We start from the raw sequence: 21,850 nt of genomic DNA on the forward strand, positions 1-21,850 counted from the left end.
GATAACAGTCGATTCTAATTTTAAGTCACCCAACGTTACCTTATACAGTAAGATCTATATATCTACAAACATTCTTGTTTAGTTTGGCAATAACCCACACTTACATTCCAACGCTAGTTCATAAATACAGGCCATATACTGTTATTAACAGATTAAAAGAACTGAGCCCCTCTAAAGTCCCAAAGTTCTTAGCAGCAGCAATGTAAACCTCATACTACCCCAAAAAAATCACTTTGTTTACCTTTTATACTCTCCAATAAGCAACTTAGAAAATGTAACTTTTCCCCTCTGGGAAATAGAAATATTTTTTAAATAATTTTAAAATAAATTTAAAACCTCATTCTTTTTTTATTTGCATTCTTTTTTACTGAAGTATAGTCAGTTTACAATGTTATGTCAACTTCTGTAAAACCTCATTCTATCTTTGAAACCAGAGTATTTGAAGTGAGGAGAGAAAATGTAAAATTGAATGTGTTTCTAAGAAAGATAAAAGCAAAGTCACCAACTTGATACAAATGATCTCCAAGACCAAAAGGGTCAAGGAACTATGAGTTTATAAAAGGTAAAACTTACCATAACAAGTGAAAAGCAAAACACTTTACTGCTGCTAGAACTCTATTGAACAACTGACTCCTCTACCAGCCCCCTCAACCACTATGAAATTAACTCTCATATCAGCACGGGATAGAGAATGATGGATAAGGCACTTTTCCATATAGATTATTTTCTTTGAGACTGAGCACTTCATTTTAAGAGACGTTCACAGCCTCAGTGACAGTATGTCTAGAGAAATTTTTCAGTGGAAATAAGAATTCTAACATTAAAACATTTAATTTATAAAACAGAAAAGAATAAACCCAACTAGCATTCTAAGTACAACTCCTTATTCTTGGCTGAACAGTGTTTCTAAAACCTCTGGCAAGCAAATTAAACAGATTTACTATGGAATGTACCAAAGTCAAACAATCTGCAAGTGTAATTATTATTAAACTTTTCATGAGAATAGAGGATGCTGTGTTTTATATTATCACATAAAAAATAAAATGATAATGAAAACATGAGACCACAAGCAGAAGATTTCTAACTTCCATAAGGAAAGTTTTTCTGAGGATTATAACCCCAACAAATAAAAAACAATAAATATATGTCTTTTCATTTATTTATAGGATTACTGCAAATCTCTTCCATGTGAATAAAATACTTGACAAAAGGGCAATACTGCAGTTTACAAAGCCGCATACCAAATAATAGGCCACTGGTCAACTATGGTTTAGCCACATGGCTATAAAGACATTACAAGCACAATTCTTGTTCAATTGCTATAAAGTCCAATCAATACAAAATCTATAAATCACCTCAATAAAGAGTTTGACCTCACACAACGGAAATACTGCATATACATACAAGTAATGATGACCATCAAAAGTAATGTAATTTGGGAATTTGGGGGTTTATTGGTCATGAGCCATCTCGTCCTCCTTGCTTGGCCCTGCAATAAACCTTTCTCTGCTCCAAAAGTAATAATAATAATAATAATAATAATAATAATAATAATAATAATAATACCCCCAAAATGCTTGAGTAGAATTGACACAAACAATTTCCAAATAATAGTTACTGAGATATCAACAATAAAGAGGAAGAAAAAAATACCAAATATGATTAATTCTGTTCTTCCTTCTCTTCCTTCCCCCATATCTTCTTACATTAAGTTATAATATTGCATTAGTAGTACCACCAGATCCCAAACTGAAACTCCCCTTTTCTGATAGGGGTTCTCTCACCTTATTTAATGTTTCTCATTAATAACCCAATCAAAATCTTATGCCATTTAAGTCATAGCAGGTTTCTTTAAAATTGATTTATCACTGTTAATACAGAAAATATATTTTTTACTTCCCAAATAAAATAAAAGGGCAAAACAAAACAAAAAACAAACAAGCAAATAAAAAATAGAGGAAGAAACTAGACTTCTCAGGAAAAAAAATAATAATGAAAACACTGAAAACCAGTAAGCTTAATCACAGTAAAGTGAACAAAATTTAATTTAATTTAATTAAAATGCAAAGGCATCAGTTACAAGCAAAAACAAAACTTATAAAAATCACCAAAAGGATATAAATAACAACATTATGGTGGGGAAAAGGGAAGGTTAGGAAAACAATCATATTAATGTTCAAAACTCAACTATGTCAAATTTCATAAGCGTATGCAAATCCTTTCAAATGATCTAGAACTTAGTTATAATGAACACTACACAAAATAAAACCAAATATTAACTGGTCAGAAAGGACAGTGCAATAGTTAATTACTAAAGACAGTAATATATTCTGTGTAAAATCAAGAGTTCAGCCACCTTTCAAGGACTACATCTTTCTAAGAAGTTTGCCACTTTATTTTTAATTTTTTCCCCCAAAAAACTCACTATACTGCTCAACCTCTAGCTTGAACAGAAATTATTTTTGGAAATTAAAAGTTAGTCAGAACTGGGAAAAAAAGCCAGTTTCTCCAAATGAATCCTTAATTTGGTACTATTCAAATCCAATTTCCAACTAGATTTTTTTCTGCAATTTAATGATATTCTAAGCCTCTTCTAGATTAAACTGAAGCCTCTTCAATTCAATATGGCAACAGCCCTCATGCAATCTCTCTAATAGCTAACTAAAATCATGCAGGAACTGAAAAGAGACAAAGACACAGACACAAAAAATCATTGGAAAAAGAGAGAAAAGGCAGAGGAAAGAAAGGAAAACAACCCCATAAATTGTCAATTCAGAACCTAAAAGAAATTTAGACTAATTTTCAGGTAGATGAAGTAAAAAACGCAGCTTTAATTTAGCTCATGCCACACCCCAGCTTCACTTCATAGAGACCAACTCAACAAAGGTAGGAAGATGTTATATTCTTCTTCCCTAATCCCAACCACTACTTAATGTGGTTTAGAAACCCAGGTTCCATAAGAACCACAAAACTATGTAGACATCTTTTACTACTGAAATCTGACCTATTACGGAAGCAAGGTATTTTACCCCACCCACTGGAACCTTTCCTGCTTCTACTACTGCCCTTAGCCTGTCTACACCATCTATCTATATCCATACAGAGGTAACAAATTCTATAAAACAACTGGCCAAGTAAAGGACAGAAACTAATAGTAGCACTTTATATGCTCAGAGATAGAATCCCAAAATAAACACTTTAAACATGTTTCAAAGTAAGACATACCTGGTACAAGTACATTATGGGAATTGTAGCCTGCCATGTACTACACTGGTTAATAATCCCAAGGATGCAGGAGGTGGGAGCCATGTGGGAGGGAGAAAGATATCGCTTCAGTAGACTAAAACAATCCCCAGTGGTAGACATAGAAAAGAGCAAAACCAATCCTCTGGAAGCATTGATAACAGAATGCAAAATTCAGACACCCTTGGAGAAAACAAGAAGAAAAATGACAAAGAAATAAAAATTATGAGGAAGAACACAGCAGATATGGGGAGTAGAAAATAGACAACCAAAAGATATTTGTTTCCCTGAAGGATGGACTATATCAAACAGAACTGAAGGAATGATCAAATACATAAGGAAGCTTTCTTCAGCAGCCAAACAAATCGTTTAAACAGATTAAATCTACTACATTCCCAACTAAATCAAGGAAAACAGTATCATATAAATACATAGCAGCAAATGTGGCATTTAGAGAAAAAATTAAGAACATTCTCCAAGTAACCAGACACAAAGAACAAAAATCAAATTTTCCGTATTTCTCTCCCCAGCAACAATAAACATCAACTGATTTTTTTTAAATGACTTCCAGTCAAAGATAGCACAGCAAAACTCCTCAAAACTCACCAAAAACAGCAGAAAGCATGACAATACCAACTACTGCCCCCACAAAAAAGAGGGAAATTGAACAAGGAAATCATTATAAACACAATCAACAAACTCTGAGACCAAACATTTTAAATTCTGGACCATATAGTAAGATAGGATGCCAAGAGCTGACATGTGCTTCTCAGACCTCAAGCATAACAGAGTCTGGTCCTAGACCAGCAGTATGAGATCTAAGGGTGCAGATTTTAAAGGTGGTCCAGAATTTAAAGGTGGGATGCAGGAGATGCAATATCAGAAAACCACAGTAGGAGCAAATATCAATTTATCAATGAACTATCTTCCTAACCAATGAAGATAAGAAGCAGCCGCCACTGATTCTTAGCACCAAAGGCCTGTGGCTGAAGATACAGGGGGAGTTCTGTTAGATTTACCAACCTCTTAAACTCTTGAAAATTGAGAGAGACAGGCCCCCAGAGCAAAGGAAAAAATAAACACAGTGCTAAGGTGAAAGACTCAGAGGGTCCGAGTTCATTATTTTCTCCCATCACTTCCCACATGATTCTTCAGCAATTTGCTACCATCATTTTTAAAAATGGGCAATAATTGCAAAGTAATTAACAGAGGACCTATGTGTAAAACTCGCAATTAAGTAAAAGAGGCAGAGATAAGGGAGATAGGAACATAAGCAAAAGGCAGAACATATTCATAGCAAGAAGAATTTCCTAAGGAAATAAAAGAAGAAATCAGACAAACAGCTACCATTGTATCAACAAAATGAAAGAAACATAATTTTTTCTCTGTTTGGAAAGCACAAACACAAGCTGGAGGGATGAAAACCACACTACAAGCAATAACAAGAAAAAAAAAAACTAAAAACAAATACAAGAGCATGGTAGAGAGGCATGGGGGAAAAAATCACATAACTCAAAATAGAAAAAAAATATATACACACAATAATTAATGAGGAGATGATTGTATTTGGAATACAGTGTAAGAGTTAATATATTTATAATAATGATATTGATTAAGAAAACTAAACTGGTAAACCAGAACCAATATTCAAAAGTATAACAGAAGAAAATTGTTCTGAAATGAATGAATCTCTGAATCTACCAAATCTCGCCTTGTCCCAGAATAAAATGATATATGCAAAATTAATCAATTGAAGATAATGCTAATGAATTTACAGTCTTTTAAGGATTAAAAAAATAAATCAGATATGAGCATCCAGGAAGAAAAATAATTAATTCAATAAGAAGTTTTAAAACAAAAATTTAAGCCAGTCTCAGACTTTACCACGGTAACTGTCAACAAAATGGAATACCCAAAACTCTGAGGAAAGCTAAGAAAACCTTCAAGTATAAGAGCAATAAGCAATTCTCAAGAATCCAAGAAGACTTATAAGACTTTCCTTAAATCTACTGGATGATTAAATTCAACTAACCAAGAAGTAAATCAAGATAATTCAGGAACAGTAAAAGAATTGGTGGTGTGCTATGAGTGTATTTAGATAACTGGATAGGATGAAAGGACTGTAAAAACAGTGATTAGTAAAATTTATGTAAATGTTTTGACATTTGACAAAATAAATAAGATACCAACAACATCAGAACTCAGTAAGAAGAGAGGAAGAAGAAAGCTTAAGTATGCTGCTTTCCTTACCTTTTATAAGAGGTCAATGGACACTGTCAAAGGTTGAAATGCCACTTTAAAACACTGAAAAATATCAACCTTTTACTTTTTTTCTATCCTTGTTTAGAGGGATCTTTTAGAAACTGAAATATATTGAGAATAAATATTTATGTAAAATTTATTTATTCCTTCTGTTTCATCTATTTCTTTTCTGTTAGAATATAAAACACATTTATACTTAAAAACATGATTCTGCTTTGTAAATTTTATTATATGCCTAAATTGGCATATTTGTAGACAAAAATATCAGGCTTGATGTTTAGCAGGTGTTAACAAATGTTAATTCTGGATGGTAAGATCAGGTAACTTTGGTGGAACAGTTGTTAGTCTTATTTTTTGTTTTCTTTCTTGCATCTTTAAATAATGCTTAAGTTTTAAATAATGAAGTTCTATACTTTTTACAAAAATCACAAAGATATTTTTTCCACCAAAGTTATTTTCAAAAAAATAAAGGAACAACATCAATAAACTTTGAAGGGAAAATGTGCTGATACATTTTTTACCACATAATATTACACCCTATACCATTCTAGGGAACATTAAATCAGCCTATTGAGAGATGAAGCAAAATTAGTTAAGTTAAAAAATTGCAATTCATGGTATAAAAAAAATTCACAATCTTCTTAGATACAGAGAAAAATACATAAAAATCACTGTAAGTCTAAATAAAAAGTAAATACAAATTTTAAAACATTCTTGAAAAAAGCGTTAGACTAGTTTAACAATAATAATTTATAGCTAATAGAAATAAAGAAATACGTATGTGTGTGTAACAACGAGTACATGGGAGAATCCAAGGGTGCTAAGAAACCACAAGTCACATACCATAGGATGGAAACCAACAACAAAAAAAAAAAAGTATGAAAAATAGAGACTATCATAGAAGATAAAAAGTGACCAAATATATCAATTATAACAGTTTTATGGATTAAAAATCAATGGTCTTCATGATGGGTTGAAAAATTCAACCAAATTCTGTTTATAAGCAATACACCCAAAATAAAGTTACAGGTTTAAAAAGCACAAACAATAGCATACTAACAATTAATAACAATGTGAACTCAAAGCAAACAAAACAAAACAAAGAAGCAAATAAACATTAAATGAAAACACAAAAAAGGTCATTTTTATATTGGTAAATTTTTTTTAACTAATCAAAAAATTAAATATCATTAACATAAGCTGAATAACATAGAACTAAAATATATAAATCAAAAATACTTAGATATTCAAAAAATTGACAGAAAAATATGGTAATGAAAGACAATCATTTCACTCCTGAGCTTTAAACAGATTAATAAAGGAAAATGACAATAAGAATGCACAAGCTCTAAAAATTATAATTTATGCCCTACCCTACTTCCAGGAATATTTACTAATTTTATGTGGAATATTAAGCCACAAAGGAAATCCTTAAAAATATAACTTAGCAAAAAATGTATTTATAGGCCTACATTCTCCTTCTACAAAGCACAAAGAAAAAAATGTCAAATTAACAGCAAACATTAAACTAAAAAGGAAGGAGTCACTTTTAAAAACTGTTCTAATAAATTTGTTTTCAAAGAAACCATATCCTTCCAACTGTGATTTTTTATATTTAAAAAGGTTTTTCAGCTTAAAATTCTTATAAGTTCTTTCTAGCCACCCTGAACCCTGACAAACACAAACCACAATGACTCTTACATATCTACTGAGCATATATCATGTGTTCACCTTTCTGACTGATTATATAGTGTGATAATGCAAAAGTAGAACAGGTCCCTACATTATAATAGTGTATGATCAAGTTGGGGAGTTAGAAAATCAAACAGCAGTCAGGAACATAATATAAATAATATAGAAATTCAAAGAAGAAGGAGACCAGAGAGGGAAGCCTTATTTATGTGACTTGTTAGGACTCAAAGATAGAAGAAATTTGAAAATCCAGAGAAGAAGATGGAAAAACATTCTGGTCAGGAATACTATATTAATGAAGGCTAAAGAATAAAATGTTAAATACTGAAAGTTATAAAAAGTTACTATAGTGAACATAACCAGGAAGAAAAACACTGAAATACTAGACCAAATTGTTTATACTGGAAAATGAGCTGTAACAACATTTTAAAGCACAATGGCTGTGGCTGCCAGCTAAAGTTTAGAAAGGCTCCCATCACTTTGAACATTCATTCAAATAGACTTCCACTTTTAGGTATATTTCACATCTCTAGACAGAATAATGTTACTGATAAATGACGGTCTGTATTTGCCATTTGGGAAACTGACCACAGCAGAGGTAAGATACTCGGCCAGGCTTCCATAGCTACTTCGTGCAATGAGAGGAAAACAGTAATAGCTAAGAATTTAAAGAATATTATCACATTCAGACTTCTCTGATTCTGTAAACTGTATATTTCACATTCCTGTAGTCTAACATACAAAAACTAAAATAATTAAACTAAAAGAACTCTAATCAAGAATGTCGTTTATCCTGAAAGGAAAGAGGGGAACACAGACAGATTTAAAACTGGTTTATAATAAACAAGGTAAAGAGGACTAGGACTGCCAAGTAGGAGGGAGTGGGAGGAAATCAAGCATCGTAGTTTCTGAACAAAATGCTGTTACTAAGTATAATTGCATCAACTTGATCCAAATCCAATTATTTCTTATTCATTGAAAAGAAACATTAAAATAGCAGCAATTTCCTTTACAAATAAACACATTCAGCCAAGGAAGCTTCTACAAAAAAGTTTAACCCTAAAAGTAATAAAAAGCAGGAGTGAAATTATTTCAGTGCTCTAATTTCAAATAATAACTTCTAAACACAAATAAACTATAGCTTATAGTTTATAACTATAGTTTACAGTCAGTGATAAATTTTAATTCTAAAAATTACAATAAAGTTCCTTCAGTCTAACCCTATACTTTTATGTTAAAGTATATGAAAATAAGAAAAATCTTCCAGTGAATAATTAGAAGTTATTGCTATATATTAACTAACTGTGGAAATCATTAATGGCCTTATTTACACTTAATTACTTACAATTATGATCTTTAAAAAGCTATGAGAAATAGGAAGTTTTACTCACAGGTACCTAAATTTAGATGTGACAGATTATTTTTGAATATTAGCATCCTGCTGCACACTATATAGAAATTTGGTTTCTTACTCAAAGTACTTTCAGTAACTATTGGACACGACTTATAAGTTGCATCTTGACCAGAAACTATAAATTAACTATAAATATCTGCTAAGAAGCTGTACTTTTGAGCTTCTCTCTGAGTATGGTGACTCTTGAAATAGTCACATCCCTTGTAGATAACGTATGTGTAAAGTAAGTATTTCAACTAAATGATCTCAATAAACCCTTTCTATCCATCACTATCCCATGCCCCACGTGCATAAGAAAACCACAATGACTTTTTAGTATTTAAAGATATTGGCTCCTGAGGGGCATGTAGACTATAAGCCAAGATGGGCTGCATATCCATCAGTGTAGATCTGTCTTCTTGCACCTGAGCTGTCCCTTGAGGGGCCAAAGAAAACAGCTCTTAGATGAATAGATATACTGCTAATGAGAATTAATCTCCTAGAAGAGAAATACTTGATGTTGCCCTGCTGGCAAGATATTTTTCCTGTTCTAAATCCTTCTAAGTAAATCTGATGTAAAATGTATGGTGAGTCTGAGCATTTGTTTGAACTTAAAAGACCATCTGGTGGACATTGCAAAAGCTAATCTCAAAATTTTAAGTTTTTCTTCGGATACAAAATAACTATAATTTGTGTTCAGTGAATAGCAATTCTGTTTTCTCATAAAACATGAAAAGTAACTTCTTTTTAAAATATTCAATGTTTTAAAAACAGTGTTTTTATTTTTCTAATATTCAGACTTCAGATTAACCATTAATGCAAATATAAATGCTCTTCATTGAGCTTCAACAATAATATTACACATTTGACTTCTTAAATTGGGAGGACTAATCATACCGATCAGATAATAGGTGTCACTGAGGAATTCTATATATGGTTTTGAAATGTTCAATAAAATGATCTAAATAAGCAGAATTGACTACATCTAGGAATCCATGAAGCTTTATAGAAAGTTGTGTTTCTATACATTAATTGAGATTTTGAATTCTTAAACATACTCTGAAATGCTAAAGAGTTTTTCAGGACCTTGCCTCATATACTGACAAACTAGAAAAACAACACATTTAGCTGTCTCATTTCTCTCATTTTTGATAAATATTGTAAAGTTAATGTTAAAAAAAAGAACTTTGTCTTTTATTTTAAATGTAAGGTGGCCCTATTTTAAATCTAAACTGTCTTAAACACATAATTATTAGCAATTCTGCACCATATGATATAACGAGTTCTGAAATAAGTTTTGAAGTGCAATATTTTCACAACCTAACTATAAGTGATCTCTAAGTGGGACCCATCAAATGCTTGAAGAAATCCTTTTCTATTTTAAAGAAAATAATCTATCAGGTAAACTATTTTCTTAAAATCTTTAATTTACACAGGATATCTTGCTAGAGATACTAAATAAAAATGATTAAAGATGATAAGGCTTTTTTATATCCTTATTTTCCAATAAAAGTTATATTTTAAATTATTTCCATTGTAGACATTCACACTACAATATCACTTGTCATTTTAGTAAAATCATTTTCAATTGTTTCATAAAACTTCTAGAGAATTCCTTGACTAAGGTCCTCTTTAAAAAAAAAAAACTGTGTGAAATTAAACCACTTACTGTAAACAGCCCACTCTTACTGCTACAGGTACATGAGGAAGTTGAGTGGCCCACTTCAGTGTCACATCCTGATAAATATGCAACATGTTATTGTGGTTTCCAATCAAAGTATTTACTGTTCCTTCGGAAACTACAGGTTGAAGACAGAAAAAGAGAATAATAAGAAAACAGTCATTTCCAACTGTATATTACATTCCTTTTAGAGGATTTATGATCCAAACTAATTCTAATGTCTTGATTTAATGCATAAAGATTTTAAGTAATAAAACATTATTTTTCAAACTCAAGCTACCAATATCAAAGAGAAAAAATCATCTTACAAATATATAAAAACTATATGTAACTATAGAAACTATAAATAGATAGTGGCCAGCATTTTTGCATTTCATCTAGACAGCATGAATTTCATTAATAACTAGCCCACCTAAGCTAATGATTTAATAGGCACTCACTACAGATAAGTCATTGTATTAGGCACTACTATGCTTCATTCTTCTTTAAAGAGTCTGATGGTTCTCTTGGAAGCATCTTGAACAGCCACATTTTGGCAAGCATTAATGTATACCTAAGGCCAATTCTACAAGTCATTTTGTACAAAGTAAAATGACTGACAAAACCAAACATGTGCTTTATATCAAACTTCTATTCAAACTTTAAAAGTTGAAATTTCCATTACATGTTCAGTATAAAACTATTTTCCTAGATGTTTAAAATATATGTGAGTGAGTTTGGCTTTTTCTGATGTATAGCCTTGACATATGAAAAAGATAAAAGAAAATCTTTCTACACACCTGAGCAATATGGGAGAAAACAACTTGGGCTACAATCAAGTTTCTTCATGAATCGAATTTGTCCATTATCCTTAAGGCAAAAAAAATTTCTCTCACCAAGAACAAAAACAGAAGATGCTGACTGATTGAAAGAGACAATACATATATCAAGGGCTTGCTCTCCAATATTTAGAGTCCAATCCACCTAAAAGGAAAACTTATTATCAACTTAGTAACTAAAAACAGAACATTTCAGTCAGTTTCACAACAGTACAATTAAGAAATACTTTACAACAAAGCAGACATAAACAATGGCTAATCTTCATTTCCTTTTTTTCCTATGGCCATATTTCCAATATTTTATAGACTGTAGTAGGTTTTGTTCCACCTCTTGCCAGATGATATTAGCTATTCAGCAGTTCAAAAACACTCATACTAGTTTAATCAAAGAGATGAAGATCTGTACATTCAAAACTATAAAACACTGATGAAAGAAATTGAAGAGCACAAATAAATGTAAAGATATGCCATGTTTATGGATTAGAAGAATTAATATTACTAAAATGTCCATATTACCCAAAGTGATCCACAGATTCAAATCCCCATCAAAATTCCAATGTTCTACTCACAAAAATTAAAAAAAGCAATCATGATATTCATACAAACCCACAAAAGATTTCCAATAGACAAAGCAATCTTGAGCAAAAAGAACAAAACTGTAGGCATCATACTACCTGATTTCAACATACTACAAAACAATACTGATCAAAACAGCATGGTACTAGAATTTAAAAAAAAAAAATACATCTGGACTAATGGAGTAGAATACAGAGCTGAGAAATAAAACTGCATTTATAGTCAACTGAACTTCAACAAAGGTATCAAGAACACACAATGAAAACAGGACAGTAAATGATATCGGGAAAACTTGATATCCACATACAGAGGAATGAAAATGAAAGACTACGTCACACAAAAATCAACTCAAAATGGATTAAAGACCTAAACATAAGAACTGAAACTGTAAAACTGTTAGAAGAAAACATAGGAAAAAGCTTCCTGACATTGGTCTGGGCAACGATATTTTGGATATGACCCCAAAAGCACAGACAAAATAAAAATGCACAAAAAAGGATTGCATCAAGCTAAAAAGCTTCTGCACAGCAAAGGAAATAATCAACACTGTGAAGAGACAATCTATGGAATAGGAGAATATATTTGTAAACCATATATCCAATAAGGGGATAATATTCAAAAATACATAAGGAACTCAGACAACTCAATAGCAAGAAAACAAATAACTGATTTTAAAAATTGGCAAAGGGAGGGTATAGCTCAGTGGTAGAATGCATGCTTAGTATGTATAAGGTCCTGGGTTCAATCCCCAGTACCTCTGTAAAAATCAATCAATCAATCAATCAATCAATCAATAAACCTAATTATGCTCCCCTCAAAAAACAGTATTAAAAATATGGGCAAAATACCAAATTAGACATTGTCTGAAAATAAGACATGCAAACAGCCAACAGGTATATTTAAAAATGGTCAACATCACTAATCATCAGGGAAATACAAATCACAATCACAATGAGATATTACCTCATACCTGTTAGAATGGCTAGTATCAAATAGACAAGCGATAACAAGTGTTTGTGAGAATGTGGAGAAAAAGGAACCCTGTATACTGTTAGTAGGAATGTAAAATGGTACAGCTAGTATGGGAAACAATATGGAGGTTCCTCAAAAATTTTAAATAGGACTACCATATGATCCAGCAATTCCACTTCTGGGTATATATCCAAAAGAAATGAAAATAGAATATTGAGAAGATAACTGCTTTCCTATGTTCACTGAAGCATTACTCACAATAGCCAAAATACGGAATCAGCTTAAGTATCCATTAATGGATGAACGGATAAAGAAAATGTAAGATATGTATCACTATATAGATACATGTAGGTGGGTAATATTGTTGTTTGGTCTTTAAAAAGAAGAAAATCCTGCCATTTGTAACAACATGGATGAACCTGGAGGACATCATGCTAAGTGAAGTAAGTCAGGCACAGAAAGATGAATACCGCATGATTGCACTTCTCTGTGGAATCTAAAAAGTCAAAATCATAAAAGCAGAGAGTAGAATTGTAGTTGCCAGGGTCTGCGGTATGAGAGAAATAAGGAGATGCTGGTCAAAGGATACAAAGTTTCAGTTTTGCAGGATGAATAAGTTCTGGAGATCTGATGTACATATAGTTATAATACTACATCATACACTTGAAATTTGTTGAGAAATCTTCAGTGATTCTAGCACAAAAAAATGTGAGGTGATAGATATTAGCTGTGATAATCATTTCACAATGTATACATATGTCAAAACATTAGATTGTGCGTGGTAAATTTATACAATTTTTATTTGTCAATTATACCTCAATAAAGCTAGAAGGGAAAAAAAGGCAGGTAGTGAAGAGGGTGGGAGAACATCCCATGCAAAGTGAGCTGCCTGTACAAAAGTCCTGTCATGGAAGAGGAGGTTCCATGGCTTGTTCAAAAAAATATACATAAAGAAGTTATTTGCTCCACTGAAAATTTTCCATAAGAAAGCTGTTGTGTTTACTTTGCAAGTTAAATTTAATAACCAATAAAATCTACAGCCATATTGCTGTATATATAATGTTTTGATATAAAGATACTTTTTGAAACTATCAATATGCATGTACAGAGAAGTCATCAAACATTTGTAGTACTATAGACAGGATCTTCTACACATAAGAGCTTCTCAGGGTATCTCCATTGCTCTGGAACATGATCAATGTTTAAGAAATGTTTCTTAAAATAATGAAGAAATAAATGTAAAATGGACATGTAAAAAAGAGTTTCTCAGAATTCAGCCCCAATCAGTTAATATCAGGAAAACACAAAAAGCAAATACATACTATTTTGAAAAGCATTGGCTGACAGGCATATATTGTATACGGCAACAACAGTGAGATGGATACACAAAAGTATGCAGAAAAAGAGGAAGTAAGATAGCCCTCAAAGTTAGGCTTTGAAGCAAGACTCAACAATTAATAGATCAAAGAAGAGATATGAAAAGTCAAATTAAAGATACATATAATTTTCATGCCATCCAGAAATGACTTGGGTATTAATCTATCTACTTTAGATTATTAAAATATCTGAAGAAGGTATGAAATCCAAATGAGGATAGTCAGAGGCAGATATCATCAATGTGTATATAAACACTATCTGGAGTAGGGAGACAGCATAGTGAATATAAGCAGATGCATTAGAGTATCTTAATCTGAATTAGGACTCAACACCAAGAAATCATTCAATTATCTCTTAGTTCAAGTGTAACTTCCCTATATGAAAAGTTTCCACTGAACACAAGATAGGAACATCAGTCCTAAAGTGGTTACATTTCTCATTACATTTAATAGCCTGGCATTCTAGCATTATTTTTCAGTACCTATAACTCAGGCTGATATGTCCCTGACTCTGAAAGATAACGATTCAGAGTAAACGGGCAAATCAAGTTTCTGAGGCCACCGGCTGAGATCTAGCCACTAAATACTTTCAGTTCACTAGGTACTGAGGGCTACTCTCTGTAACCTACCCTAGGGAAATACACCATATATTAAATTAATGAGTCTCAAAAAGCACAAAAGTTTACTAAGAACAATTATTTAAAAATTCTTCCACTTCCAGCCAAGATGAAGTAATAGGAAAAAAATCAACCATCCCACCTGAAACAACCACAACATGAACAAAATGTATGAAGCAACAGTTTAAAAAGCACTGGATAGCAGGAAACAAAGGACAGAAACCCTTAAAAATACAAAACAAATGAAGTGAGTGGTGTAATTGCTCCATTCATGAGACAGTTTTTAGGCCATGGCGCAGGAAGAAGGAACCCAGGCAAAGTCCAGCAGATGCTCTGAGTTGAGGAGATGGAAGCTGAGAGTTCAGAAAAATCAAGGCAGCTAGAGTTCACAAGACAGCATGCCAAAGAGAGAGAGCAGTATAGGGACAGAACTCGGAGATCTATAAAGAATCATCTCAAATACGCAGCTGAGTACTTATTAGCACGTTCCTGTTGAAAACTGCTCAAAGCTAGGGAAAGAACCACCCAAAAAAATTAGCAGTAACAGTGCCCAGTATTCACATAGAGCCTGGAATGCTGCCTGTGCCCACCAGCCAGACTGGAACACCTCATAATTCAAAAGGAGCTGGGTAAAGCACTCAGAAAGGTCTTACCTCAGGAGTGGAAAATAAGTAGCCCCAGAATGAGCACTGCTCTGGTCCCACCTAACAAGACTTAAAAGCAAGACCCAAAAGGATCAAATTGTTTCCAAGTAACTTTACAGTATCCCAGTTCTAAGCTCACGAAAAGTTATAGAAATACAAAAATATCTAGCACCCAACAAAGTAAAATTGACTATATCCTAGCATCTTACAAAAAATTGCCAAGCATGTAAAGAAACAGGAAAATGTCATCCACGACGTGAAGATAAATAAACTGAAATTGATTCAAAATTGATACAGATGTTAGAGGAAAAGGCGTAGCTCAGTGGTAAAGTGTATGTGCTTAGCATTCATGAAGTCTTGAGTTCAATCCCCAGTACCTCCATTAAAACAAACAAATAAATAAAAACCTAATTACTTCCCCACCAAAAAAAAAAATGAAGTAAAAAAAAATTGAAAATTGATACAGATGTTAGAATTAGAAAACAAGGATATTGAAACAATTATTATAACTGTATTCTATATCTTTAAAAAGTTAAGTAGATACATGGAAGATATTTTAAAACACACAAATTGAAATTGTAGATACAGAAACTATACCAGATTGGAATTAATACCATATTAGACATTGCAGAAAAATATTAGTAACCTTGAAAACATAGCAATAGAAATTATCCAAAATCAAATAGAGAAAAAAGATATTTTAAAATAAAAAGAAAATATGTAAACTGTAGGACAACTTCAACTAGCCTAAATGTACATGTAACTGAGAGAAGAGGAGATAAGATGGAGAAAAGAAAAAATATTTCAAGGACTTGTATCTTAAAATTTCCTAAATTTCATGAAAACTATAAATTCACACATACATGAAGTTCAACAAATCCTAAGCACACACACACACACAAAAAAAAGAATGAAAGAAAACTACACAAAGTACCTCATAAACTAATTGCTCAAAACAAGTGATACAAGAAAATCTGAAAAGCAGCCAGACAAACAAGACATAATGTACAAAGGAACAAAGATAAGATAAAAGCAGATTTCTCATGGGAACGCTACAAACAAGAAGATGGAGGAGATCTCTGCTCTGAGAGGAAGAAATCAAGATGGCAGAGTAGAAGGATGTTGAACTCACCTCCCCCAATGAATACATCAAAAATGTATCTCATGTGGAACAATTCTCACTGAAAATTAACTGGAAACTGGCAGGAAGAATCTTGTGTAACCAAAGCTAAAAGAAACATCTGCACACAATCAGGTAGAAAGGGAAGAGAAGCGAACAGATCAAGACTTGTGCCCAAGAGAGGGGACTCAGAGGAAAAGGGAGAATGCACAGGCAAAAATACGCCATAGGGAGTGAGCAGTTAAAGCCACATATTGGGCACCCCAGCCCTGGGGTCCTGCATAGAGAAGACAAGCCCTCTTGGCCAGCTGGAGGGCTGGTGAGACTAACAGAAAGGCTGGAGGAAGCCTGGACTCTGCTGGGTAGGAGAGACATACTTGCTTACTCCTGAAACATGGTGGAAAGTACAAATTGGAACTGCGTGGGTAGCTGAGTGGTTTCCTGCAACCACCACTGCAAGCACCCTAGCCTGAGCAGAGCGAATGTTCCAGCCCCACTTACCTCACACTGCAGCTCCATGCTGGAGTGAGGGCTACTACAACTAGGGAAAGAACCCAGCCATGAGACACAGAGGCAGCTAAGACTCAAAGCAATGTCTAAGCAGGGAGGGGGAAGCCATTATTGATGCACACACAGGCAAAGCATCAGAAGGAGCCCAACCTCTGCCTGCAGCCACACACCCCTTTGCACACCAACAGCTTGTACAGGCCCTCTTAATCCAGCACTACCGCCTCTGAGACAAGGGTGCCAATTCCAGGAGTGGGGAGAGCTCACACTTAAAGGGAATAGAACCAGTTCAGACCCCACCCTAAGGGCTTCTGCTCCAGCAACTTGGGACTGACCCTGCCCCCCCTAGGGCAGTGATGACCACTGAACAGAGAGGAAGCCTGGTAGCTCCTTCTTCTCCAGCCCCACATCCTACCAAGGTGATATCTGCAAGCACACTCTAAGGAAAGATGTGACTTATGTTCATGTCACATCCAGCTTTCCCACCAAAAATCACTGAGCACATGCAGACTCTATAGGGATGCTTCCACATAAGGACACCTCTTCAAGATCTCATTAGCTAACTGTTCCAACTAATTTCATAGAGGTATATACCTGGGTATATATCTGAAGAAAACAAAAACACTAACTTGTTCACAACAGCATTATTTGTAATAGCCAAGATACTGAGCAACCTAAGTGTCCATCAACAAATGAATGGATAAAGAAGATGAGGTGTGTATATGTGTCTGTGTGTGTGTGTGTATGAAATGTAATATTAGTCAGCCATAAAAAAGAATAAAATTCTGCCATTTACAACGGAACGGATGGATCTAATGGTCCCTAAGTGGTTCATACTTAGTAAAAGAAGTCAGACAGAAAAAGACAAATACTGTATGTTATCACCTATATGTGGAATTTTTCTAAAAACTAAAACATACATAGAGACAAAACAGAAACAGACTCACGGATATACAAAACAAACTAGTGGTTACCAGTAGGGAAAGGGAGAAAGGGAGTGGCAAGATAGGGGTATGGAATTAAGAGTTACAAACTACTATGTATAAAATAGATAAGCAACAAGGATATTTTGTACAGCACAGAGAAATACAACCATTGTTATGTAATTAAAAGGAGTATAATCTATAAAAAATATTGAATCACTATGTTGTACACCTAAAACCAATATAATATTGTAAATCAACTTTATGTCAGTTAAAAAAATAGGCAATGGAGCAATATCTCAAAGTATTAGAAGGAAAAATCAGTTAAACTAAAATTTTGTAACCAAAAAATACATTTTCAAACACAAAGGCAAAAATACTTTTTCATAAACATAAAAACTGAAATAGTTCATCACTAGTGGACACACACTGAAAGAAAGGTGAAAGGAAGTCCTTCAGGAGAAAGGAAAATGACACCAAATGGAACTATGGGGCTACATATATTAATCAAGAACACCAGAAATGGTAACATCATGGCTAAATATAGGTATTTTTCTTATAATTTGATCTTATTAAAAGATATTGACTAAATAAAATTAATAACAATGTAGTGTGAAGTTTTATAGTATATGTAAAATTAAAATACATGACAATAGCACAAAGGCTGGAAGGTGAGAAACAGAAGTATGGTTCATATACTATATATGAAGCAACATAATATCACCTGAAAGTAAACCAGTCAAAGATATATATTATAAACTCTAAAGCAACCACTAAAATAACGAAACAAAGCACTCTGGCTAATAAGCCAACAAAGATAAAATGATTAACAAAAATGTAAAAGTCAATAAACTTGCTCAAAATAAGTAGTAGCTATAGCTTTCAAGATCTATCTAACTCCAAAGTCTATGCTTAAACTATTATTAGTATGCTGCCTACAAATTCTGTGCCAAGTTGTTTCACATTATATTTGTGCTGTTTGACCTTTTACTACCAATGAGAAAATGTTTTCATCTCATTCTTTACTATTTCCAAGTTAGCCTTCTTTTCTACCATCTCCCTTAACTTCTGTATCCTAATATAGAAAATTAGTCTTCTCTGATATTACTTCTTTATCATTCTAAATTCCACATTATTTCTTCATGCCTACTGCATGTATCCTTCTCAAATTCACTTTACTCTTTCCATCATAATCTTCAGTTCCTTCTAACCTTTTGCCTTCCTGTCCACAGAGGGTATCAGGATAAGGAAGAGTCCACAATCAGCATCTATTCCCTAATTTCCAATAAATTGAGAATTTATCATTTACAATTTTTCATCAAACTACTTTTCAAGTTATCTTACTTACACCATTGAGCTAATTTTATTTTTGCAGGCTGTGAATTTTCATCTTTTACTTATATATTTCATCACATGCCTTCCAGTAGCAATCTTTTTGCCTATTAAAGGAATTTTTTTTCATTTTTCTGTTTTTATTCTATTATTTTATAATCACGTCAGTTAAAAGTGATTCCATCTGGACATCTATAATCCTAGTGGTACAAGTCTATAGTCTAGTATATTATGACCATGACTAGACATGTGTTTTCATTGCTCAAAAATAGCCAACTAAATTCTTTGATCATTGATATAATCTTAACATAGAAAAGAGAAGTGGCTGAAATGGATTTTTTAATTTTCTTCCCATGAATTCTTATTCTGAACAAATATCTGTGATTAGATATAACATTGTTAAAATTTCATATATTAAAAAAAAGGCCTTACAACCAGTCTTTTTCCAGAACCAAGTTTTTGCTGCTCAGTCTCTTGTCTTTTATCTGCATCTGTTGCAAAAGCAAGTACTTGGTACCTATTTGAGAGACATGGAATAATAGTAAGTGACTTTACAGTTAAAAAGTATAAATTATTTTAAACTTTAAAAGCACATAATCTTAATATAATTTAAATAAATAAATAAGTGCACATTATCTACAAGCCTTATGAATCACTTTTTCTTTAATTTTAAAAATTGTAAAATTAGCAATGAATTCTTATTGAATGATACTGTGACATTAGACTATGTAAAACTATAATGATAGAGAAATTATAATCAAATATCCCAAAATTCAATATTAGGAGAATAGCTCTGCCAAATATCAAAGCACTTCTATTAGAATTTTATGTGATAACAATACCAAGAAAGAGTTAGCATCAAAACACCAAATTAAAAAGTAATAATAATAATAATAATGCAAAGCAACCAAAAATAATAGAAATCATTAATACATAATCTATGGACCCCAGAAAAACTGAGTTTAATTCCCAGCTAAACCACTAACTAGTTGAGTAAATTTTTAAAAATTAATCATTCTGTGCCTTAACTTTCCCACCTATAAAATGAGAATAATAATCTCTAACTCAAACATTGTTACAAGAATTTTAAAATAATTTAGTGCCTAGTACAGTATCTGTTATATATTAGGTCCCTAATTATTGATTGATAGATTGACAAACAGATACAGATTTATATACACATAGAGATCACCTATTAATTTATTTGAATAAGTTCTCAATAATGGACATTATGAACATTATGACTTTCTATAAATATCTTATAGCTTTTATTTCAATAGTAACATTTAGTTAAATCAATCTTAAAAACAATTTATAAATACCATTCTATTTTTACATGATTAATTTAGACAATAAAGTTTAAGTCCCCTTATTTCCCATTAATTAATGGTATATTGTTAGAGTAATAATCCTACTCAAAATGAAAAACTTCAGGCTCATAGATTCCTTTCCTTTATTCAATCAAAACACCTTGCATTGTTCTTCAATAGCTAAGAAGAAAATTAGTAAATAGATATATTCAGACATTTCATATTGTCCAAGAGAAAGATGTCTGATGGTGTGAACACCAGGGGCCTAAATGAATAAAGGCAGTGTGGAATATATCAATAAGGACTGAAATGTACACTGGTATTCAAATGTCATGTAACAACTCTTAAAGCATCCTACCTCATTCAGGAATACTTCATTTGTAAAAAGCCTCCAATTTTCAGTGGATGCTGAATAACTACGAATTAAGATAGACTTTGCAATGCATTCACAAAAATTGGTCTTACAGTTAGCTTAATGTATATAAATTTCATTCATTCAATAAACATATAGTAGAGATCTCATATAGGCATTAACAAGAGGAAAAACTATCATATGGTCTATATCCACCAGGACCTCCCAAAGTAGTTGTGGAGATTCATATACAAACAAATAAGTGTAATCCATAGTGCCCTGTGCTAACAGAAGGTATGCATATAGTATTAAGGGAACATGGTGGCAGAAACAGGTAATTGGGCTGGAGGAAATATAAATGTTCTTGGTATCAGTTCAGGAGGAGAAAGCTAGGTTTTAAAGAATGAGTGAAAACTCGGCATGCTGTTAAAGAGGTAAAAGGCATTACAGCAAAGCAAACAGCACATGCAAAGGCATGCAGCAGTAGAAGAGACATGAAAGGCCAGGGCAAGAGAGAGGCATGGTAGAGAGGAATGAGTCATGGGAAATGAGACAATAAAGGTAGGAGGGTGAAGATCTCAGCCTTGTAAAACCATACTAAAAAATTCCATAGGAAGTTGCAGCAAAAGTCTCCATACCATCTGAGACTGACTTCCAACATTTCTAAGTCTCTAAAAGTGCCAAATAATTAGACCTCACATTTCAACCTCCGAATAGGATTGTTTTACTCTTCCCAGTTTGTAGCAGCAGAAATAGTATGCACCAGTGACTAGAACATCAGCCCAGAGCTGGTTTTGCTATGGATTTAACCTCAGGCAATTAATAACATAGGCAGTTCATTTCCTGTAGACACCAGCCTACTACTGGAGGATGATACAGATGTTAATGAGATTGTTACAGAAATCCAAAGCTCTTGAGCTGTTTGAAGCTTCTTGTTAACAAAGAGCTATTACTTCATTTGAGGAATAAGTGAACCCCTAAAGTGGCCTCATTAACATGAAAACAGCAAGCAGAGACACAGCCTGACTCCTG

General features: G+C 32.9%; 1 protein-coding gene across 20 annotated transcripts in view; it reads right to left on the minus strand.

Annotated features, from left to right (window-relative positions):
* The window catches only part of BBS9 (Bardet-Biedl syndrome 9), a 462,928-nt gene that overhangs the window by 353,069 nt on the left and 88,009 nt on the right, over positions 1-21,850 (minus strand). For all 20 annotated transcript variants that reach the window (XR_012508126.1, XR_012508125.1, XR_012508123.1 and 17 more), the window contains 3 exons: positions 19,589-19,673; positions 11,051-11,234; positions 10,260-10,389 (listed from right to left, as the gene is read on the minus strand). Coding sequence is in view for 12 of the 20 variants with exons in the window: in XM_074367248.1 (XP_074223349.1) it covers positions 10,260-10,389; positions 11,051-11,234; positions 19,589-19,673 (399 nt within the window). In the remaining 8 variants the exon portion in view is untranslated. The remainder of the gene's footprint in view (positions 1-10,259; positions 10,390-11,050; positions 11,235-19,588; positions 19,674-21,850) is intronic.

This window comes from Camelus bactrianus, chromosome 7 (assembly GCF_048773025.1).
Source record: "Camelus bactrianus isolate YW-2024 breed Bactrian camel chromosome 7, ASM4877302v1, whole genome shotgun sequence".
Lineage (NCBI taxonomy): Eukaryota > Metazoa > Chordata > Mammalia > Artiodactyla > Camelidae > Camelus > Camelus bactrianus.